Source organism: Carassius carassius, chromosome 34 (genome assembly GCF_963082965.1).
Source record: "Carassius carassius chromosome 34, fCarCar2.1, whole genome shotgun sequence".
NCBI lineage: Eukaryota > Metazoa > Chordata > Actinopteri > Cypriniformes > Cyprinidae > Carassius > Carassius carassius.
In genome coordinates, this window is record NC_081788.1 from 24864521 (window position 1) to 24889480 (window position 24960).

Here is a 24960-nt window from a genome sequence, read left to right on the forward strand (position 1 = left end):
CCATCAGGAAATGCAAATCTAGCGATTATTATTAATATGATGATGAATGCATAATCATCCCCTACATTTTGTGTGAGGTGCTGTTGTAGATGTATAGTTCTCTATGGCAGGTGAAGCGGTAAGCATCTTTTCTGGCTCTCTTACTCTTTCCTCCCAGTGAAGAAAGAAGTGTCACCTCACTCACTCATTCACACTTTCTTCCTGCAATGTGCGCACAGCTACTCCCTTCTTCCTCTCGCTCTCTTTCTCACCTCCTCTTCTGTTTCTCTCACTCTCGCTGTCTCAAACTCTCGCTTTTCCCCTCGGCGCTCTCAGGCAGATTTTCTCTTTCTCCTCTGCTTTTTTCTCTTGAGCTGTTTTTCTGTGTCTGCCCTGTTGTGTCAGGCTGGTTTTACCGGAGTTAGTCAAGTATATTAGTATTTCACAGATTCATTTAAAATAGTAGGCTAAATCGTGTGTACAATTTATTAATTCGTTCCCTCAATGTACTAAAACGTGCACACAACATGATTACTATAGCGTTCCCTTGATTTACTATTTTGTTTACTTTGTGCACACAATTTACTAATTTGTTCCCTCGATTTGCCAAATTGTGCGCACGATTTAGCAAATCGAGGTAATGCAATAGTAAATCGAGAGAATTTGTTTTCTTGCATGTTACAGTATGTGCGGGGCTCCGTATTAAAGGAATTAAGGATTGAATTAAAACTGATGTAAGGGGAAAGAAGAACAGTACAAAAAATATAATTCACAGTAAGCGTAATTATTTGTAACTAATATTTGTATTTTAGAATACACATAAGAATAAATGTGTGCGTAATGTTGATAATGCAAAACGGCAAAACATTTCTTGTTTCGTCACATTCAGCTATGAAACTTGGAAATTTGACGTTTGAAATTTGACAAACACAATTCAAGTAGTTTGCATCGCAGGATATTGCTGCTGGTCATTTTGCATTTCTATTGTGAAACAGTTGTGAAATAAAATCAATAAAACATTGTGCTGGTGTACTGTGAGCAGTAAAGCCCGTCTTCTTTGATTTAATTGGCCAGCTCACTCATTTTGACATCGATGAGTGCTGTTAGACTGCTGAGGTTGACTGGCCTAAACATTTACATTTTAAGGCTTTTGTCATGCTAACAACAAACAGCAGCGTCAATATCATATATTGGCCATTTCTAATTATTGGGCAGGAAAACTTGTCTATGGCGGTTGTGGCCCTGCTGAAAGCCTGCAAACAGACAAACATGAAAAACTCTTGAGTCTCACTGCTATTTTATTTTTGAATGTCTCTCAGCCAATCAGATTAGAGGGCTGCAACCATCTGTTGCATACTCATAGAATTGGACTCCATCATAATCAGCTGATGAAATCCCAGACGTCCTCTATTAATAGATGCAACTTAATTAGCATTTAGGCTTCAGCCTCTCTCTCTGTCTCTCTCTCTCTCTCAGCGCGGTGGATGTGGCTGTGTATGGTGTAGCTGTAGTGGTGCAATAGATGTTGATGGTGGTCCTCAGCTAGTGCTGTGTTTGGACGCATGCATGCTTGCCCTGTCTCTGTGTGTGTGCCAGTCTTAAGGGGTCCAGTTCTCCATAAAGTTCAAGCCTTCGGTTTCTGATGGTTGAACTTAAGCTTTTTCAATTGTGTTTGTGCCTGTTTTTTCTTCTCTACTTTTATCTTCTTGAGTGTTTTATTTCTTTTGGAAAATATATGCATGGTCTTGCGTCTACACATCCCCCTAAGTTATTCTTTTCAATTGTTTTACATTGTTTTAGATTATTTTGTTAAATCTCTCTGAATGATTGCAATCCAGGGTCCAAGATTAACAGTAACCAAGTAAAAAAAATGTCTTTGGTGAGTAAAATAAAATGTAACTTGCCAGCTGGCTTGTAACTATTAAGAAATGTGACAATAAATGGGTTAGGTCTATAAAACCTGCTGGTTTTAAGTGATTTATTTGTCATTCAAAGACAAAATGCTTAAATATATAACACTATTAACAAGATTTTTATTTTCTTCTGGAACTGTATGTCTTATATTTCTTGCACCAAAATACTGTAAAAAAAAAAAAAAAAATGCTCGTTTTAGTTTTTACCTGCACTTTCTACCAATATAAAATACAGTGGGGAAGAACATCTTACATAATTAAACTGTCATGTATGTTGAATAAAAAATATCACAAAATAGAGTTTGTTAGTGCATAAGAAATATGTATAGCTGGTTAATTTTGGACCCTGTCAGTATCATTCTGATTTCATTTTTGATGTTAAACACAAGTATTTACCTCATTCAGCATAGTTTTGAGCTGCTCTTCAATAATAGGTTCTGAACATGACAAATACTGTCACATCCATTCATAAAGAAACACTACTGCAGAGCTGAAATGGCTGTTTTTCTGTATATTGTGATTTTGACTTGCTGGATCCCTTCCTTTGAAGACCTCATGAACATAAAACTGCCAAATCAAGTGTGAGAGGCTTGTGACTTTTTGCAAATGCTAACCAGTATAGTAGACATTGAGTTGAGTTTTATTTTAGTTATCAGATCATTCATATTGTAAAAGTCGACATTGTATGTCTGTCAAATGGGGCAGTTTTTATGTAGAAGTTTAACAAATTAAAGGTCATTTAAGAATGTGTGTATTTGTCCTGTTTATCGTCTAACTGCATGACTGACTTTGCAACATTATCTAGATCAGCTACTAGTTGTACTTACTGACTCTAGGTTGAAATTAAAGGCAATCCAGTAGCAAAATTGTTAATTGTAAGTAAACAATATCCCTAAAATCAATTAATGTACATGTATTAATAATATTAATACAACAAAATCTAAATTAAATCTTAAAAACACCATGAATGTTGGCAATATTTGAACACAAAGCATATAAGGTCAGTGCAACTGAACCTGTAATTAATGTAGCCTTTCTTAAATTAGTGCATGTCACTCAACCAGTTTATGTACCTAATTTAACATCTACTGTGTATATCATAGTTAACTTTAAAACACAAGAGGAATGTTTTCTCCTTTTATTTTGTCACCTTAACTAAATTATATGCATCTTATTATTTGTATTAGCAGGTAGGCTATTGTAATTATTACCTGAAACTATTAAACATTCTTTTTTGTAATTGAAATAAATATTAGTTGGAATAAAAAACTTACATTTTTTACATCACAATAACTAATTAAAAATAAATAATAAATGTTGCCTTTGCAACTTACTGGTATAACTTGGAGTACTAAAATTGCTCTAACTAAAAATTAAACAATATTAATTAAAAACTAAGTGTGTGTGCATATATATATATATATATATATATACATACATATGTTTAAAGAAAATTAAAATGAGAAAAAGCACTTAAAATTACTCAAATTCAAACTAAAACTTAAAATATAAAAATAAAAGCCATTTCAAATATTAATAAATATTATAATCTTATCAAATAAATAAATAACTCTAGTATAAGCATAATTTTTAACCTGCTGTCTGCAATTCTGCAAACAGACCGGACACTTTTTTTCAAGTGATGACCCACCAGTTGAGAACCGCTGTTTGTAAATGTGACCACAAGTGGGCCTCAGATCCCAGTGAAGTGTGTTTGACCTACAGTGCATTATTTAAAAAATTAAAAAAAATCCAATGTCTTTCAGCATCCTGACCTCTGCAAGTTCTCATTTTTCTGAAGTCTAGGTGCATTTACTAATTTTAAGTACTGAATAATGCCACAGTATGTTCCACAGAATGAGTAAGAACAAAGATATAGATGAGATTTTGTGAGACAACGAGACTGTAGAGGTTTTTTAAAGATCTGTTATGTGGGGAGTTTATTAAACCAATGCAAAGTTTAAATAAATGGATGGGAAATGAAGATACGAAGAACAACTTAAAGTGAGTGTAAAAAGTCTCAGTTGAGTCGCCTGTGTAATATAAAGACCATTAATTTGACTGGATTGGTTGCACCATTACATCAAATCTCAGGAGATCTCAGTCTCTTCTCAGAACTCTTTAGAGAAACTTGTACACCGTGTAACAGGTCATATCCTCGATCGTCCTGTGTGGGAACGTGGATTGCGAAGCCATTTTTTCCCTGACCACTCTAACGGGAACCCAGAGCTTCAGATGAATGGCTTCCTCTCGCTCCTAAAAATGTACCCAGCGGTCTTAAGATCAAAGTTTAGGAGGCTTCAGGAGGGAAGGGGGGGTGTGATTGGTTCAGCAGGTGAGGGCTGGGAATGCCAGATAAAGAACAGAATTTCTTGCATCACTTCCGCTGTTTGTTCTTCTCTCTATTTCCAAGTGATGGAATGCTTTGCCATTCAGGAGGCGAGGAATTCAAAACAAGTTCATTGAGTTTGAATAGCGTCTTCTTTTTAAAGCCGTGTTTGACCACCCCACCCTAATACCACAAAGGCCTTTCAACAATACACATCCTTAAGCCTCCAAGAACTGATTTCCTGCCCTGAAACCCCTCTTCATTTGGATCTCTCAAAGTAAGATTCACTTTTGCTTAAGTGTCTGTTGTGGGATTTGTTAACATTTACTGTAAATAGGTGGGGTGAGTAAAAGGAAGTGGCACTGACAAGTGGCCAGACATGTACAACAGCCATACTGAGGATAAATATACATCTACTTAGCGCCTCTGCTGTTCTGGAGGAAAAAGTACTTTTTTTATACGAAGATACTATTGTCCTGTTTAGAATAGTTTTATTTATTTTTTTGAAAATGTCTTATGTGTAAGTGTTCTTAATGAAAGATTGTTAAACTATTACACATATCTTTCATTAATTGAAATAAAGCTTAAATCTGAAAAACAACTATCTGAACTAAAAACAACTGAAATAAAGTTTAAGTTACTTAAAAGGCTCATATGATGCGATTTCAATTTTCCCTTTCTCTATGGACTGTGACAAGATCTTGGTGCATGAAGAAGATCTGTAAAGTTGCGAAGACTAAGGTCTCAAATACAAAAGATATACTTTATCAAAGTTAAGACTTGTCAATTGGCAACTTCACGCTCTCTCTCGTGAAGCTCATATGGAAGAGACTTAAACTGTAATTCGTCGACTGGCCGCTAGAGGCTGGCTGCAAAAGGAGTCAATCCCATAGACTCCCCATATTAAAATACCCAACTTTACAGCAGAAAAACAACGTTTACAGTCTGGTTCAAAAATTATTTTCGTCTAAATTGCTAATTTTGCCCTTCATGACAACTGTGAGGGGGGTGAATTATTTTATAACTCATCCATTTTCATTATATTAAGCCTTAAGGTTCTGCATAATTAAGGGCGTGGCCACTTGTGTGACAGGTGGATTGCCACTGCTGTCACCGCTGTCGAGCTAGGTGGGTGTGGTTTCAGCAACTAGCTCCCGCCCTTTGGCCATTTTCAATTATCCTGCCCCACCCACTTTGAGCTTCAAAAATGCTCTTCAGAAATATACGGGTGATGTCATGGACACTACTTCCATGTTTTTATACAGTCTATGGTTTAGACATGCCCCCACGTCTACATCACTGTGTGGGAAGATTTGCATAACATCACTCAAATTTTCACGCAAAGAAAGAAGCCGGAACTCTCTCTCTGTAGTATTGTTGTTGCCGCCACCATGTGCTTCATTGTGAAAGTGAAACTACTTTGTTTGGCCTTCCAAAAGAGGACGATATCTGCTTCGTCATGCCTAGAGCTGATCCATGCTGGTCATGCCGGATCGGCTTTCATCATGGACGAAGCGGAGTCCAGCCCAGGGCGGTCACGTATGGTTTCCACAAGCCCACTGGCCGCGCCGTTCACACACATTTTATGGAGGACTGTTTCCTGAACCTGCAGAGTAGCCTACAATGGGTGTGTGATCAAAGGCTGTTTCTATAAAATGGGGCAGTTCCAACTTTGCAAAGACAGTCTGGCGCTTCTGACTCACAGCCTGTAAGTTGTTTTTTTATATTTAAAGGATTTTCCACTGACTTTTGAGCAGTGTAGAGTAGCGCTTGTGGTTTGTCATTTGTATTATGTCCCCACTGGATGCAACAAATATCTGGTTTGTAATGGGTTTCATTGGTTTTGTCTCGTCTCGCTGGGACACACGGCATCACAGTAAATGTCACTTGTAACATTTCATTCACATGCTTGAGGTATTTAGCCAATCACAACGCATTAGACAGCTGGTTAATCACATTTCAGAAAGGTGGTGCATAGAGGAGAAACAATAATATACAGTATGTGGAAAATCATGTTTTTTTTTAGCAACATCATATGACCCTTTTAAATCACAAAAAAAAGAACTAAGGCTAAATAGAAAATATACTGAAAATAGAAGCTAACTCAAAATATGAATACTATAATAGTATATAAATAATACTAATTTCATTATTCTCAATATCACATAATTATATAACTATTATAAGTATATCCAACCATACAATTTGTACTATACAGGTGCTGGTCATATAATTAAAATATCATCAAAAAGTTTATTTATTTCACTAATTCCATTAAAAAGTGAAACTTGTATATTATATCCATTCATTACACACAGACTGATATATTTCAAATGTTTATTACTTTTAATTTTGATGATTATAATTGACAACTAAGGAAAATCCCAAATTCATTATCTCAGAAAATTAGAATACTGTGAAAAGGTTCAATATTGAAGACACCTGGTGCCACACTCTAATCAACTAATTAACTCAAAAACCCTGCAAAGGCCTTTAAATGGTCTCTCAGTCTAGTTCTGTAAGCTACAAAATCATGGGGAAGACTGCTGACTTGGCAGTTGTCCAAAAGACAACCATTGACACCTTGCACAAGGAGGGCAAGACACAAAAGGTCATTGCAAAAGAGGCTGGCTGTTCACAGAGCTGTGTCCAAGCACATTAATAGAGAGGCGAAGGGAAGGTAAAGATGTGGTAGAAAAAAAGTGTACAAGCAATAGGGATAACCGCACCCTGGAGAGGATTGTTAAACAAAACCCATTAAAAAATTTGGGGAAGACTCACAAAGAGTGGACTGCAGCTGGAGTCAGTGCTTCAAGAACCACTACGCACAGACGTATGCAAGACATGGGTTTTAGCTGTCGCATTCCTTGTGTCAAGCCACTCTTGAACAACAGACAGTGTCAGAAGCGTCTCGCTTCAAAAATGACTGGACTGCTGCTGAGTGGTCCAAAAATATGTTCGCTGATGAAAGTAAATTTTGCATTTCCTTTGGAAATCAGGGTCCCAGAGTCTGGAGGAAGAGAGGAGAGGCACACAGTCCATGTTTCCTTAAGGGTCCAGTGTAAAGTTTCCACAGTCAGTGATGGTTTGCGGTGCCATGTCATCTGCTGGTGTTGGTCCACTGTGTTTTCTGAGGTCCAAGGTCAACACAGCTGTATACCAGGAAGTTTTAGAGCACTTCATGCTTCCTGCTGTTGACCAACTTTATGTAGATGCAGATTTAATTTTCCAACAGGACTTGGCCCCTGCACACCGTGCCAAAGTTACCAGTACCTGGTTTAAGGACCATGGTATCCCTGTTCTTAATTCGCCAGCAAACTCGCCTGACCTTAACCCCATAAAAAACTATGGGGTATTGTGAAGAGGAAGATGCAATATGCCAGACCCAAGAATGCAGAAGTGCTGAAGGCCACTATCAGAGCAACCTGGGCTCTCATAACATCTGAGCAGTGCCACAGACTGATTGACTCCATTGCTGCAATAATTCAGTAATGCTGTACATGCTCATACTTTTCATTTTTATACTTTTTAGTTGGCCAAGATTTCTAAAAAATCCTTTCTTTGTATTGGTCTTAAGTTATATTCTAATTTTCTAAGTTACTGAGTTTGGGATTTTCCTTAGTTGTTCCTTAGTTATAATCATCACAATTAAAAGAAATAAAGATTTTAAATATATCAGTCTGTGTGTAATGAATGAATATAATATACAAGTTTCACTTTTTGAATGGAATTTGTGAAATAAATCAACTTTTTGATGATATTCTAATTATATGCCCAGCACCTTTCCTCAACTGCTTGATTGCTTGTATCAACAAAATGCAAACGGGCGTGATATTAAAAACATCTGTAAAGCTGCTTTGAAACAATGTGTATTCTGAAAATATCTATACAAATAAATCTGAAATTTGAAGAAGACTTATGTGGAACAGTGTGCATTACGGGACTATAAATATTCCAAGCTGTAATATGCTTCATTACTTGCATGTTTAATTTCACGATTGGCATCTCAGAAATACAAATGGATATTTTGCCTTTTAATCAAATTTAGTCTTAACTCTTGCTAGTTATAAATGGTATAAATCACAGCTTATAAAGAAGAGGTTCATGGATGTGGTGATGGAGGACATGTGATGGTTGGGGTGACGGAGGAAGACAGAGGACAGAGTAAAAATGGAGATGGATGATCCACTGTGGTGACCCCTAAAAAGCTGAAAGAAGACGATGATGACTAATCACAACTTACACTACTGATTAATTAATCACACTGTAAATGTCAAGCACAGCGCATTGTGGGATAAAGTACACAGCTGTGTGCTCTGCCTTTTAGTAATATAATACAGGTCGTGCAGGTATATGCACAGAACATTTTCATCAGCCTACTATATTACATAATAAATAATCTGCTCTTAAACATTCCCCGGTTGCAACGGAAACTTAAAAGGGATCTGAGTTTTTTGTGTCAGGTCTGAGACTATAGAATTATGTTTTGAAATTTAACGTCACATCTGTGCTCTTTGGTGTTTTAACTGCTGTCTCATTGTGTTTTTGTTTTGTTTGTTTTTTAGCTGCTGTTTGTGTCGATTTTTCAGCACTTTGGGTTTACTATAATTTTAAGTGCTTTATAATAAATTACATTTCTCTGAAATGTTGAATGGTATTGTTAATATAAAATAAATAAATAAATAAACAAACATACTTTTGTGAAATGTTTTGCATTAAAAATGGTTTGATGTTTTGTAATCTAATGCAGTGACATCTATTTTAAGCCAGGTTTAAGTATCCACATATTTGGATGCCTAAGAAGTGTGTTAAATTTTTAAGGGAAGGGATTGTATTTGTGAAATAATGTTTGACCTTGCCCACTGAAGTGTTTCATTACCAGAATTCCAGAGCAACGTGGAATTTACTTTCGATGAAACATAAGGAACACACTATTGTACTTTTGAGGTCTTTAAGCAAAACCCTGATTTTCTCCCGCCACTTTGGATTTGGCACCATTTGGTCTATCTAAAATCTGTCACTCACTGCTGACGCAGATCCTTTTCCTGAGCGGGTGAGATTTTTATTGTTTGGATGAAGCAGACCCTGCTATCTTCATCCACCAGCAGCTTCCTGTTTCCTCCGTCACTGGAAATGCTGCATTTCTTTCCCCCTCCTCTTGCTAACTTTCAGGCATAAATTAAAACCTGTTGGCCTCTTGTTTTTACTTGATTTACAACGGCTTACTTTGTGTTAATGTTTTGTGATTTTTTTTTTATTAAATGGATAGTTACCGCCCTGGCTTCTGATTTTGTTGTTGTCTGTTTCCTTAAAATTTGAATGACTAAAACAGAAACTTAAAAATAAAGCTAAATAGAAATTATTTGAACTCAATTTAAAAAGAACACTGAAAATATAAAATTTGCATAACGCTTATTTTGGAGGACAGGTTTTCAATTTGCCATATTACAGCAACCCCAAGCAGGACTACATGAAGCCTATGTAAAATTCATAATAAAATAATGCAGTAATTTTATTTTTTTTATTATTTAATTCTACTTTTTTCTTTAGTTTGCCGAACTTTCCACTTCAAAAGAATGCTCAATTCTTCTCAGAGTTCACTGACTCCAGCGGTTCTAGAAGGATGGAGCTTGTTCTTTACAGCTGTTTTATCAGTTCCAAACACACACAGGAATTCCGGTTTGGGGACTGACCATCCTGATTCCACTCTTCCACAGGAAGGTTAAATAAAAAGAACCTCTAACAGGACAAAGGCATTTCATTTCTCACATATCCGGACAGAGCTGTATAGGCTACAATGACCACATCACTAAAGTCCTGTTTCTGGAGCTCAAACGTTCATCATCTATGGACCTGGACCAGCACATATTTGGAAACAGATCCATAATTTCCAGGTAGAGTTTATGGAACTAACATTTGGGGACACACTTTACATGACATGCTACTTTGGGATTGTAAACAATAAGTCACTGCTTTTGGATTACTTCAATTACGCAAAGTTATTGTTAATATTTTAGTTAATTACAGTAATATTTAATATGTATACGAACACAGCAATGATAAGTATTGCAGTATGTTTCAGTCGGACGTTGGCGTTACTCCCAAAGTTGTCCTAATGCACAATCTAGATGTCTTGTTAGCAGTATAAAATGCTATGGATTATGTGAAAGACTTTTCCCTTTTTATTAGATCACCTGATTTTTACTGAAAAAGTATTGTACAATAATTTAGAGCATTTAGAACGGTTTTACTTAATAAAACATTAGTTTGAACATTGTAGAAAACTAATTTTGTAGCCTAATTTGTTTGTATTTTTGCGCCCCCTGTTGGCAAATAGTAATATTAAGCAGGGCGTTGAATTTTTAAATGATTTGTTTCCTGCGTGAATTTATATTTATATAGAATGGTTTGCGTACTGCATGTTTATAACCATTATAAGGCCTTGTTAAACTGGAACTGTTAAACATTATTCTGAACAATGTCATTTCTGATAGAGAAGCCTCTTTTTAATTAGTCTAACAATACTGCATTGTTTGAAGCATTACATCATGTTTTTCTACACCAGCACTGCAGCAATGGATGGACTTAACTTCTCAGAATTATTCAGGAACTTCTGAGGATCACTAATGGAGAAAAGTGAAGACTAGATGTAATTTTAGTCTGCGTAAGGTAAAGTACAGAAATTTGTAGCAAATCTTAAATATGTTTACATTCTGCATGTTTTAAAACCATATACGCCGTTTAATTTGACAAAGTTGTGCCTTGATGAGAAGAAAGGAGCCCTTTTTAACTGCTTCACAGTCCATTATTACTTTTGGTACGCGCTAGGCCAGACTCAAACTCGTACCGTGAGTAATAATGCACTGTGGCAGTTTGTTTATCAGCGTGGAGAAACTCAAAACAGGTTTGGAAGCAAATGCATGAAGAGGAAACATTTCAATATGTTTCACTTGCATAAATACACTCTTTACACTTGCATAAAAAGCAAACCATGTCCACACCTACTTCCCTGTGCTGTGCCATTTGAGACTTGATGACAGGCCCTCTAAAATCTGTACTGTTTTCATTTTAGGTTTGAAATGACGTAAACTGCATACAATCGAAGGAGTGGAAATTCTGGATGACAACTCAAAATGTTTGTAAAGTGTATGCAGCATGACATTTCTCTATGCAGCATTTAAAACAGTCAAGCAGCTGGAAAAGCTAAACATCAGTTCCAACTGAAATCAAGAGGCCCTAAATCTGGGTTTTACTATTATTTTCTATGTAGAAGAAAACTACTTGATGTAATGCAAATGTAAGAAATGTATTATAGGGTCATGTAGAAGTGGTTGCATGATGTCTAAATGAATCTAATAATAATTTATTTTGTAAAGAAGCAATAATGGTTGAATCGGATGTTCTTTTGTTGTCTCTATAGGTCTGTGGATGTCTGACAGACATATTAACTTCAGTGTGCATTGGTATCTATTTGCCTTTGTAATAAAACAAATTTCAGCACAGTGCATTACAGTGTTGGGGTAATGCATTACAAGTAACGAGAGTTACATACCGGTAATCATATAACATTTTCAGGTAACTAGTAAGTGTATTACTTTTTAATTTACAATATAATATTCAAGTTATTTTTTTTTTTTTTTAAATAATACAGTTTCTATGTTTTCCCATTTACTGTGACAGCTCTCCTGTCCCCATACTGAGAGTTGTGTGCGCTGTGGAAACAGGATGGTTACTGTAGTTAAATGTGAATGTGCATTTATATCTCACTTGCACAAAAACAATAAAAACATTGACATGCAATATCAGAATATGATGCAAACCTGCAATAATTAAATGTCAAATAATACAAATATCCTTTTTCTGTATGTATTTAATACCATTTTATTAACCAATGTCTTTGCTGCTGACCTTTGATGATCCAATTAAACCATACTAATAAGCAAAAATTATTTTAGATAAACAACATTTGGGTTTGAATCTTTTTGTTTATTTATTAATTATTTATTGCTTAAGAGTGCTGAACTTTCTTCCTTCATCTTATTCTTCATAAAAGTGTAAATCATGATTAAATGTTTTTTTAACTAAATAAAAATGACATACTATTTGTCTACAATACTTTTTTCTCTTTACTTTATACACACAAACAATATATATGTGATAGATAGATAGATAGATAGATAGATAGATAGATAGATAGATAGATAGATAGATAGATAGATAGATAGATAGATAGATAGATAGATAGATAAACAGTTCAGGTATAGGAATCTGTAATGGACTGGAGCGGTCGAATGTGGCATTTTGTAAAGCGTAGTTATTAATGCACAATCAATTCACATTAGGTGTTGCCAAGTAACATAGTGGAACTGCTGTCTGTCCCAAGTAAACCCATTCAAATATACTGACAGCGCGAGGTGGTTTGAAAATATTGAGAGCTCCATGAACCACGTGACCGGTGGGCGGCGAGATCAGAGCATGGCTCAACACGTCACTTAGTTACAATGTTGATAGCAACCAAGCGTACGGAATGGCCAAATATTAACTGAGGGCTTGAAGCCAACGGAAAACATGGACGATCACTCCGCAGATGAAGGAACAAGAATGGAGCCTGAACCATTGTCTAATACAACTGAAATAAAGACGAGCGATGTGTATAAAGTGGATAAAAACTTGCCAGCTCGCTTTAATAATCCGGAGTGTTTCAGAGGATACAGGTGAGAAGAGTCGTTCAGCCGCGGTGCATCATGTGTGACCTATATATATATATATAGAGAGAGAGAGAGAGAGAGAGAGAGAGAGAGAGAGGCAGGCTATTTTTTAATACAAGTGTGTATTTGTATGCGTGCGAGTGTGTTTGTGTGTGTCTGTGTGTGTATATATATGTAGGTTGTTGATACCATCATTATGAAATATAAATATGATAAAGACGTGATGATAATAAGCCTCATTATGCTTTCCAGACAAAAAATGACCAACCCTTTATACCAAACAACAAATCAAACATATGGAAGCAAAAAACCAACAGTTCATGAAATGCCGGTGAGTGTGCAGCACACACTGCCCTATCATTAAGACTGTTCGGACAATAGTATTTACACACACATTTTTCAGACGACCTTCAGCGGAAGTCGTCGGAAGTTTTCTGAGCATCTTCTGAGAAGTGGCATGTACAAGGATAACGGCTTCAACACGGCAGTGGACAAGAGCCGACTCACTGGACCCGATGCAACCACTGCGTTTCACGACAGAATCAATTTCCATTACTTATACCACACAGATGGGAAATCTCAGTAGATACAATCTCCATTTTGTACTGTATGTACAGTAATAAACAAGTCAAGCTAAATTGTGATGTATACTGACACTAGTAATGTTTTGCTTGTCGTCACTTTCTGTTATTGGGGTGTTTACAAGGATAGTTACTTCCCTGCATGTTGTTCCAAACCTACAGTATATGACTTTGAAACTGAAACATAAAAGATATTTTATGTTTTATGTCAGTGGGTTCAAATGTTCTTTGGTTCCCAACGTTCTCCAAAATACCTTGTTTGGAACAACACTTGATAATGGATTCCAAGACACTTCCCATCCAATTAATAATACAACTACGTCAAGAATGTCAATATAGTATTTTATTTGGTGTAGTAGAGTGAGATTCCACAGTAGACCTGAACGTAAATGTCCAGGGAATATTCTCTCAAGCCATCAAAATATAATCCACGAGTTTTAGAAGCACTTTGAATCAGTGTGTGGAGGTAAAATGGACCAACGTACAATCAAGCGTGTTAAAAACAATGCAGTAGGGTTGATATAAGAAAAACCGTGACGACAGCAATTTCAATCATTTGAACCAACCAGCATCTACCGGACTCGTGAAGCGTCCCTTTAGAAACTCGTCTGTCATTGCTGTCGCTACACTGAGCATACGGGCGGATGGTGTTAAGGGTTTTGGTGTTAACTTTTCCCTGTTTTTCCTTGGAGCTCTAAGCAGCAAAAATATTGTCCAGAGGGCTGGATTGTCAAGTCCACAAACCTCCAATGTTATTCACAAAGTAAAAGGCACTTCAAAATGTTGTAACAAAATCCAGTGTATTGTCTAACATCATATACACACATGATCAGAAATGAAGGAATGCAAAGACAGTATAAACCTTAAAGAGAGTGACGTTTTAAAACAGTTTTGCTTCATCAGGCTTATAAAAAGAAAGTAACAAAAAGCGTGTCTGTAGCACACGACAGGTTTAAGGTTTTCATGGAGCGAAGAGAGGGAGAGAGACTCGTGGCGAGACGTTTCTGTTGCGTGGCAGAAACTTAAAAAATTGCATAGGCAAGAAAACATGGTTCTCGGATCACCAGGAGGGAAACAAAACTAATGCTAATATATATAGATATATATAAAAACAATAAGATTCTGTCCTCATGGACAGAAAATTTAATTTCTTTGAAGTGAAAAAGAAAAATATATGCGTGGGAAACTTAAAAGCAAATGGGACTTTCAAGTCAGCAGCAGTTTTGGTGCAGGGCGGCATCCCGGTGGAATGGTAAAGCTGTGCGATGAGCCGAAGCAGAGCAACTCTACAGCTCAGTGTCCTGATATTTTTGTGTGGTGGTGTAATAGCCACGCTTGGTCTGCTCTGCCAGCTGATGTTGAAATTCCTCTCCGGGCTCCTGGCCGAGGCCAAGCGGGCGGCTCTCTGTGTATGGCAGCCTGCAAGGAGGCGTCTGGGGCTCTGGTCGCGCACTTGAGCTACACACAAAGCAAATGCAATGAGATAAGTGAAAGATAAGTGAGTGCACTTTTTCACACTTAAAGGGACAGGAAGCAAAAATGAAAATTCTGTCATTTACTTGCCCACTGAGTTGTTAGTAGCCATTGACTTCCATATTCTTTTGCATACTATACAAGTCAATGGCAACCAACCACCATTTGGTAAGCAAAGTTTTTCAAAATATCTTCTCATGTGTACAGCGGAGAAAATAAATTCATACAGGTTTGGAACACCTTGAGGAGGAGTTAAGGTGACACAATTTTCATTTTTGGGTAACTTAACCTTTAAGGTACAGTCACATTTATGAAGAAAATTTTTGCAGGGGAAATCTAGTCGGAACCCATGCAATTGGGATTTTTACGTGAGGGTGTATGATTTCACAACAATTTTGAGTTGGTCATGCCAATTTGCCACATTAACCAACAAAAAAAGCTGTGGTTTGAAAGTAACTTCTGTGCGAGCAGTGCTTCATACATTGCTACACCACTGACGATAAACAATACTGCTCCAGACTCTTACCCAATAGGTTGAGGCCTGCTGTGATCCAGTTTCTGAGACTTCATAGGGACGGCATAGATGTCTGGATGTTTCTGAGCAATCTCCAACTGGAAATAAAAAAAATTCACATCAGAATATTATATGAATACTTTGGCAGAAAATGAGTAAGAACAACAATTTGCTGCATTTTGAAGAGTGCATTTTATTGGAAAACATTTCTATATGCAAAATGAATCATCAATATTTCTGATGTTTTTTCCAGAAGAGAAAGGGTGTAAATTTGAATATATAATTTTGTTTAATATAGAATTTTTATTGTTTCTCTCTCTAACTATATATTAATTTTAAGTTGTGTTTGTCAAGCTACCTAGCATATAGATTATTGCACAGTTAACACACATCGATAAGGCACGAAAACTCAAAATCTTCAATAAAAATGCAATACAATTTTGTAAAAATTTCATTCAGTTTATTTGTATAGCACTCAATATTCTGTTGTATAGTGTACAGTACGTAAAAAATATATATATATATAAAAAAATATATATATATCTTTAAAACTGTTCCAAAGCATCTTTACAAACTAGACAAAAATACAAGAGATACAAAATAAATGCAAAATAAAATGCATAATTAATAATAAAAAAATTTAATTAGACAATGACTGAAAAATTAAATCTATTCCTATTGGCTCTTTCACATATATTGTAAAAAAAGTGATGCTCTTTTTATTTAGGTCAATTTTTTTTTTGACCAATTAAAATGACATGTAGTGCAGGATTCTGGAATGAAGTTACTGGCTGAAGTGTACAAGGGACATACTGTCTAGAAGCCTAAAGCTGGTGAATACTCACCCTGGCGTTCTGAGCCTGTTGGATCTCCAGGACTTTCTGTGTCCGGGCCAAATGATCCATCTGCTCAAAGGCCTTCACTTTGCCCAGGAAAGACCTCTTAGAGGGATCGCCAGGACTGACCTCCAGGGGTTCACTGTCCCGTACCGGGGGGCTGTTTAAGAGGCCCCTGGAGGTGTGGGACACGTAGGTAGGTTTGAGAGGAGTGGGGGGAGGTGTGGGCTTGGTTTTTGCGGGAGAGTCCTGGCTTCGCGGGTGCTCGCTGCTCGCAGGGCTGCTTGAATGAGAGTCGTAGTTTCGAGAGGGGTCGTACTGCCCCCGCGACACCTCCAACTGAGACAGCAGTTTTACCTGAAAGACAGTTCAACGTGTGTTGGAGAACAGCACTACTGAATTGTATCAAAGGGTCGGTTCCCACTACATTCAACCATGGGTTAACCTTTCCCTAAACCAAAGGTGAAGGCCAGTTTTAGCACTGGATAAAGCCGTCACCACAGCATTTTTCACACTGAACTCCATCATTCCAAACACAAAACCTACTAACGCAACACTACCCACTAGAAAAATCTCAAACACTTACTAATTGCGCCTGGTTTTCTATAAACTCTGCCAAAAAACTAAAAACTACTAGTAACACTTTATAATAAGGTTCAATTTCGTTACCATGAGTTAATGTATTATCAAGTAACAGTTTCAATTAACTAAAACTAAATGTTGTTTTTTTTGATAATTGCAATAAAGATTAAATAAATTAAAATTAAAAAAAAAAAAAAAAAATTCTATTGATCTTTTTTCAGTTTTAGTAATTTATTGCAAAACAACTACAGAAGTATATAATTAGTACTAAATATCCTGTCATAAATTAACAATAAACAACAATTTTATAACATTTATTTATCTAAGTTAGATGTTAGCTGTTAATTTCTACATATACTGTATGAATATTTTTTACATTTAAAGTTTATTCACGAGCTAATGTATTTAAAAAACAAACAACCAATTATAATATAGAATCAGAATCAGAATCAGAAATCAGAAAGAGCTTTATTGCCAAGTATGCTTGCGCATACAAGGAATTTGTTTTAGTGACATAAGCTTCCAGTAAACAGACACACAACAACACACAGAGGAAAAAAAAAAAAAACAAAAAAAAACAAAAAACAAAAAACAAAATTTACGGGAGAATTACAAATTGGCAAATAAATAAGTGTATAAACAATTGTGCTATAAATGATAATGGAATAGGATTGAGTGAGATGCAGGAATGTTCTAGGATGGAGGGGTAACAAATAAATATAAGGATATTGCACATTTTTGCATAAGCATAAGTTTAAGTGGGAAACATTTAACTGTTCATGAGGTAGATTGCCTGGGGGAAGAAACTATTCTTGTGCCTTGCTGTTCTTGTATTTGCGGCTTTGAGGCGCCGGCCAGATGGCAAAAGTTCAAAGATGGGGTGAATTGGATGTGAGGGATCCAGAGTGATTTTCTGAGTCCTTTTCCTCACTCTGGATGTGTACAGTTCTTGGAGGGTGGGCAGGGGAGCACCAATAATCCTTTCAGCAGTCCGAACAGTTCTCTGTAGTCTTCTGATATCTGATTTTGTAGCTGAACCAAACCAGACAGTAATTGAAGTACACAGGACTGACTCAATGACGGCTGAGTAGAACTGTTTCAGCAGCTCCTGTGGCAGGTTAAACTTCCTCAGCTGGCGAAGGAAGTACAACCTTTGTTGGGCCTTTTTCACAATGGAGCCAATGTGATTGTCCCACTTCAGGTCCTGAGAGATGGTGGTTCCCAGGAATCTGAATGACTCCACTGCAGCCACAGTGCTGTTCATGATGGTGAGTGGGGAAAGTGCAGGGGGGTTTCTCCTAAAGTCCACAGTCATCTCCACTGTTTTGAGCGTGTTCAGCTCCAGGTTGTTAAGACTGCACCAGACAGCCAGCTGCTCAACCTCCTGTCTGTAAGCAGACTCGTCACCGTCCTGGATGAGGCCGATGACTGTAGTGTCGTCTGCAAACTTCAGGAGCTTGACAGAAGGGTGTTTAGAGGTGCAGTCGTTGGTGTACAGGGAGAAGAGCAGAGGGGAGAGAACACATCCCTGAGGGGCACCAGTGTTGGTGGAGCAGCTGTTTGACATGAATTTCCCCAGTCTCACTAACTGTTGCCTATCTGTCAGAAAGCTGGTGATCCACTGACAGATAGAGCTAGGAACAGAGAGCTGGGTCAGTTTGGTCTGGAGGGTTGTTGGGATGATGGTGTTGAAAGCCGAACTAAAGTCCACAAACAGGATCCTCACATAAGTCCCTGTTTTGTCCAGATGTTGCAGGATGAAGTGCAATGCCATGTTGATTGCATCATCCACGGACCTGTTTGCTCGGTACGCAAACTGCAGGGGGTCCAGTAAGGGTCCAGTGATGTCCTTCAGATAAGCCAGAACCAGTTTTTCAAACGACTTCATGACGACAGACGTTAGAGCCACAGGTCTGTAGTCGTTAAGTCCTGTTATCTTGAGTTTCTTTGGAATGGGGATTATGGTGGAGCGTTTGAAGCAGGAAGGCACTTCACACAACTCCAGAGATCTGTTGAAGATCTGTGAAAAGATGGGGGCCAGCTGGTCAGCACAGATTTTCAGACAGGCTGGTGTAACGCCATCTGGGCCTGGTGCTTTTCTTCTTTTGTTTTTCTTGAAGACCTGGCGCACATCATCTTCACAGATTTGAAGAGCAGGAGGTATGGAGAGGGGGATTGCAGGAGGTGTTAATGGTTGTGTAGGGAGATGGTCAGAGTGGGTGTTGGGGGTTTCAAATCTACAATAAAACTCATTCAGGTCGTTAGCAAGTCGTTGATTAGCCTCAGTGCAAGGGGATGGTGTCTTGTAGTTTGTGATGGCTCTCAGTCCTCTCCAAACTGAAGTTGAGTCGTTGGAAGTAAATTGGTCTTCCAACTTTTTAGCATAGGTCTTTTTAGCCGCTCTAATCTCTTTGTTCAGTGTGTTCCTGGCCTGATTGTACAAGACCCTGTCCCCATTTCTGTAGGCATCCTCTTTGGCCTGACGAAGGTGTCTGAGTTTTACTGTAAACCATGGCTTAACATTGTTGAATGTTAAATAAGTCCTGGTAGGAATGCATATATCCTCACAGAAACTAATATAGGATGTTACAGTCTCTGTGAGTTCGTCCAGATCGGTGGTAGCAGCTTCAAAAACGCTCCAGTCTGTGATGTCAAAACAAGATTGTAAATCCTGCTCTGTTTCGCTGGTCCATCTCTTCACAGTCTTTACTACAGGTTTAGCAGATTTAAGTTTCTGCTTGTAGGTCGGTATAAGATGAACCAGACAGTGATCAGAACGTCCCAAAGCTGCTCGTGGAACAGAGTGATATGCATCCTTTATTGTGGTGTAACAGTGATCCAATATATTACTGTCTCTTGTGGGACAGGTAACATGCTGTCTGTATTTTGGCAGTTCACGGGAAAGATTGGCTTTATTAAAGTCCCCAAGAATGATTAAAACAGAGTCCGGGTGTTGTTGTTCTGTGTCTGTGATCTGATCAGCGAGTTTCTGTAAAGCTGAGCTCACATGCGCTTGAGGAGGGATGTAAACACTAACCAGAATGAACGAGTGAAACTCCCGCGGCGAATAGAACGGCTTGCAGTTGATAAACTGCGTTTCTAGATCAGGACAGCACATCTTCTTTAACACAGTAACATCTGTACACCACCGTTCATTGATGTAAAAGCATGTCCCGCCGCCGCGCGATTTCCCCGTTGATTCTGCGTCGCGATCCGCTCTAAACAGCTGAAAGTCCGGCAGATGGAGTGCGCTGTCCGGTATGGCGTCATTCAGCCAGGTTTCCGTGAAACACAGAGCAGCAGAGTGAGAGAAATCCTTATTTGTCCGAAAGAGCAGAAGGAGTTCGTCCGTTTTGTTGGGTAGAGAGCGGAGATTTGCGAGATGGATGCTAGGCAACGGCGTTCGAAATCCGCGCTTCCTGAGTCTGACGAGCGCTCCCGCTCGCTTTCCCCGTCTGCGCGTCCTGAAGCGCTTGATCAGCGCCGCTGCTCCTCCGATAACAATGTTCAGTAAAACGTCTGTATAATAGAAATCCGGAAAAATATCATGTGGTGTGTTCTGTCGAATGTTCAGCAGTTCATCCCTGGTGAAACTGATCGTGTTTGTTAAACAAAAAACAGGAAAAACGAACAAAAACAGTACAAACACTGGAGAGCCAAGCACTGAAGCAGCCATGTGCGGCGCCATCTTGGATTTAAGATATAATATAAATCATCACTAGATTATAAAATACAGTTAACATAAAATATTAACTATTATTTATTTAGTTGATCCATGCTTTTATTTTCTACATATATTAATACATTTTGCACCATATTTAAAGTTAAATCATGACTTAATGTATTATGAAAAAAATAAAAAGATTTATACAAACTGAGATTAAAAAAAACTATAAAAATAACATTTTAATTAACTATTGTTACAGAGTTGAACCTTATTTTAAATGCTTAACCAAACTACTTTACCTCCAGTTAACTTCTTTTACGTGTCTGGTACAGTTTGTTCAAAATGAACTAGATTCTAACAGCTGCTTTCAAATACACTATACTAGTTATTTAACCAATCATTTGGCACAACAGCGATCACAGCTTGGCTCTACAGCGTACCACAATGTGTCAATGAGCTGCTGCGAGACGATTCTGAACTGCTGGAAAAATGGCTGCACCAAATCGGGCTGTTCTTCTGCATGAATACAGGTGCAGTCAGGGGAAGAGTTGTGTTAGTAAGGGTCAGTTTATAATCTTTACTGCAAAGAGTCTCTGTGAAGTATCGGTAAACTTAATGGATACATGTCACATAATAAAATATCAATGCAATCCATCCGTTTAAAGTGCAGCTTAAGTGTCCAAATATGTTCTTTATCCACTGTCAGCAAATTTCTAGTCTTCCTAGTCTGGTATTTTTGACACTATTGTAATATCTTGATGAATGCTGTTTTTAAGAAAGGAAAGCCACTGGGGAGCATGACATGAGCTCACCTTTGCAGGGTCAGACAGGAAGGTGGACATTAAGGGTGGACTAGCCTCAGTCAGCATCTCTCTGCTTTCCATTCGCGGAATACGACCTCGAATCTCTGGGCTGGACTTCCTGAGGATCTGGGAAAGCAAGAAAGTATTCAGATATCATAGCAAGACATCTAGGCTGGGGAATGTATTCATGCATGCACACACACTACAGCAAACAAACAGTCAGTTTGTCTTGGGCCAACAGTATAGTATGCTTCTGACTTAACATCCATCCAAAAGGCTGCCACACTTTTGTTTTGACCAATTCATTTTCTTTACTTTTCCAGTTCTTTGTGATTTCTTTAAAAGGCTTTAAAAATATGTTTTTATTATTATTCGATTTTTTATTTTATAAGCATTTTTAAAACAACTTATTAATTATGTTTTCTAATGCCCTTTATACAAACCTTTAGCATTACTTCTCTACTGTTATAGTATATATTTTAAGTATTTTTTTACTATTTATTATAATATTTGCTACTATAAAAGCTCATTTTATTTATTTTTTTTTTAATTTTAGTTAGTTATAATTATTTTATGTGTTTTTTAAATTTTTATTAGTTTTTTTAAAATATCTCTATTTAGCCTAAACATTTGTTATTAATTTTATTATGCACCTTGGTCATTTTTATTTGATATATCTAATAAAATGTAATCATATCCAAAAAAATATAAAAAACATATTACGAATAAATATATATTTTTTAACTTTATTTTTACTTAGGTTTTAGTTATTTTAGTACTTCAGTTTAAACTTAAAAATAGCTTTTTGTTATTTATTACATTTCAATTAAAAAAAAATTAGTTTTATTTAACAATTAAAACACTGATTCCCTGATATTTTCAGGTTTTTCATAACAACAGACACCCTTATAATGATATTTGCTAGATTAATCATCATTTATATTACTCTATTCAGTAATATTTAGTGATCAAGAATTTTGTACTACCAAAATCTAACAGAAGAGGGCAGAAGAGTCTGCTCTTTGCATTTATAGACGCACTGAATGTTTAGCTGTTTTGGGAAAGCATGAAATCCATGTGATTAGCCATGTAAACTCATTATCATACACTTCTTGCATTTGCAGCATGTAATGCATGCATGACAAGTGTTTGCTGATGTCTTGTTCTCAATATGAAAATGAATTTCCCTGCCGGCTCGACCTTTTTCCTTGAATACATAGCTGACTTAGTGCTGATCTAGGCAACTGTGAGGGATGCTATTGCAGCAAGCATGTTTAAGTGTGTGGATGTCAATGCATTTGCATGCAGTTCGACAAATCAGTGTGAAATATGCATGTGTCCATATGTGTTTTTGGGCATTATAAATAGCCAACAATGTTTTGGAATTAGTATGCATGCATATGAGTGAATTTCTCTGATATTCCCAGGTTTTCATGGCAGTGGGAAACCTATATACATGTTAAATGTGTGCATGTGTGCTCTAACCTCCTCTGGCATGACTGGCTCAGAGGAGCGGCTAATGGCCGACACGCGCTGGCGATCGAGCGGCTCGTCTGTTTCGTTATCCGTGTAAGTTCCGCCCTCATCCGCCGTGTCGTCATAGTCGCTGGTCAGCCGGCTGTCCATGCTGAGATAGTCTGCGCTCATGGCTGAGAGATATGACATGCGATCGTCATGAACGTCAAGGTCCCCCTCCGTCCCGTCACGCTAAAAGAGACACATGATGGATCTTGTGTACAGAGAGGAGTGAAAACAAAAGAAAACACAAAAACAAAATAGAACGAAAGCTGTAGAGCACCACCGAAGAATGATGAACAGTAAAAGCACAGAAAAACAGGAGGATTGACTATCGTGACTTTCAGAAAAGGAAGGCATGCATTAGCAGGTTATCTATGGGCTTAACTGTAAGGAAAACATTCAGGAATACTGGGAAAGATAAAGTGGGAAAATGTGATTGAATGAGTCTTAAAGTAAAGAGATGGTGTAAAATGTTGCATTAAAGTCAACGTAAAAAACATTTATTTTTTAATGCGCATTCCTGATCTATCTACATGTTTCTGTACTGTACATGATTCATCACGTGTTAATATTTTAGATGCATTTCATTAATTTTTCATTTAATTAAATATTTCATATTTGTATAAGATGAAAACCTTTTGTCTTGACAACATAATTCAGTAATCATAGGGGAATTTTCCAATATTTTTACTGTAGTTTTGTAGTAGTAGTACTGTAGTTTAAATGATTAACTGTATTTTATCTGCTCCATAAATTATTCTAGATTCCTTATCTAAATTGTTTAAATGCATAATCCACATAAACTTGTTTTTCCATCAACTGATCCAAATTTACTTCAGGTTATGCATATTCAATGTTTTCACACAAAACGAAACTACTCGGCCTGCTCTGCGCACGTGGGACTTGAATAAAACTCTGCTTCATGCTGGACACTTTTTATTTATTCCGAGTTGTTCAAAACATGGTAATCGAATACGGTTTTAATGATTATTAAAATATGAAACGGTAAAACTAACCGTGGGGAATTTTATCATGATTTATCACCAAACCAGTAATCGCTTTATCCCTAGTTTAATTAATATTGGGATAATCTTGCTGCATATCTACTTTTAATTATTCACATTTACATCTATTCAATTATTATATGCTTTTATCCAAAGTGACATACAATTGAGGAATATGAGTGATTCATCTCAAGCTTCAGATGGCAGAAGCACAATGGTTTGTAAACAGTGTTTGATGTTGCCTTTAAGAAGAGGTTTGGTTGAAGAGTGGATAGAAGGTGGTGAAGAACTACATCGTCCATTGTTTTTACCTTCCCCTCTGAGACCCACACAGCGTGGGTCTGCTGGACTCGTATGGTCTCCTTCAAACTGCCGTACCAGGCATCATTAGCCGAGTTCAGATCGATAACAGCTAACAGACCGATGGGGGATGGATGGAGGGAGAAAGAGAGAGGAAATCAAAACCTTTAGGTTTGGGTCAGCTGTTCTCTAGATTCAGCCTGATCTATTTATCTCACCGTGTTCCCATCAGCTGCTTTAATCATTTGGAGATTTTCAAATTGGAATCTGTATCAAAGTCAGTTTATATTGATATGTGCCAATCACAATACACCATAGCTTCTCTTTACTGCACTTTCCCTGGATTCAGTTCTTAAGCATTTTATTAAAGAGAATCATTTAATAGTCCATTTTTATATTTTCTTTAAACAAATGTACATGCTTAGTCAAGCAAAACTTACTTCTATAATGCTATGATCTTTCATTAAAATAAGTTAATAATAAAATAATTACAATTTTAAGCTAATTATAAGACTTTAATGTTCCAGAAAGAAAGTCATACAGGTTTGAGACCAGAGTTGGGTATAACGCATTACAGAGTAATGCCAGTACTGTAATTTAATTACTTTTCCTGGTAACACAGTAAAGTAAATGCGTTTCATTTTTAATTTATGATTACAGTTACTTATGCCAATAAAATTATGTTACTTAAGTTACAAATACAGTGTTAAAAATTATGAAAAGTAAAAATTATGCTTTGCATGTCAGTATGCC

General features: G+C 37.1%; 2 protein-coding genes and 1 long non-coding RNA gene across 3 annotated transcripts in view; 2 read left to right on the forward strand and 1 right to left on the reverse strand.

Annotated features, from left to right (window-relative positions):
• The first annotated feature begins 9954 nt into the window (after nt 1–9954).
• Nucleotides 9955–11718, forward strand: LOC132115243 (uncharacterized). Its single transcript, XR_009425452.1, has 3 exons — nt 9955–10115; nt 10795–10890; nt 11294–11718. It is a non-coding gene; the product is annotated as an uncharacterized LOC132115243 (long non-coding RNA).
• Nucleotides 11719–12666: 948 nt separating this feature from the next.
• Nucleotides 12667–13567, forward strand: pierce1 (piercer of microtubule wall 1). Its single transcript, XM_059523200.1, has 3 exons — nt 12667–12935; nt 13182–13260; nt 13333–13567. The coding sequence occupies exons 1-3, from the start codon at nt 12790–12792 to the stop codon at nt 13513–13515; spliced, it is 408 nt and encodes a 135-aa protein (XP_059379183.1). The 5' UTR covers nt 12667–12789; the 3' UTR covers nt 13516–13567.
• Nucleotides 13568–13831: 264 nt separating this feature from the next.
• LOC132114842 (tight junction protein ZO-2-like) overlaps nt 13832–24960 on the reverse strand; it is a 63619-nt gene continuing 52490 nt past the window's right edge. The window contains exons 18-23 of the mRNA XM_059523199.1: nt 24219–24319; nt 22871–23092; nt 21395–21511; nt 16343–16690; nt 15510–15595; nt 13832–14968 (exon numbers count right to left, since the gene is read on the reverse strand). Of these exons, the coding sequence (XP_059379182.1) occupies nt 14797–14968; nt 15510–15595; nt 16343–16690; nt 21395–21511; nt 22871–23092; nt 24219–24319 (1046 nt within the window). The 3' untranslated portion in view covers nt 13832–14796. The remainder of the gene's footprint in view (nt 14969–15509; nt 15596–16342; nt 16691–21394; nt 21512–22870; nt 23093–24218; nt 24320–24960) is intronic.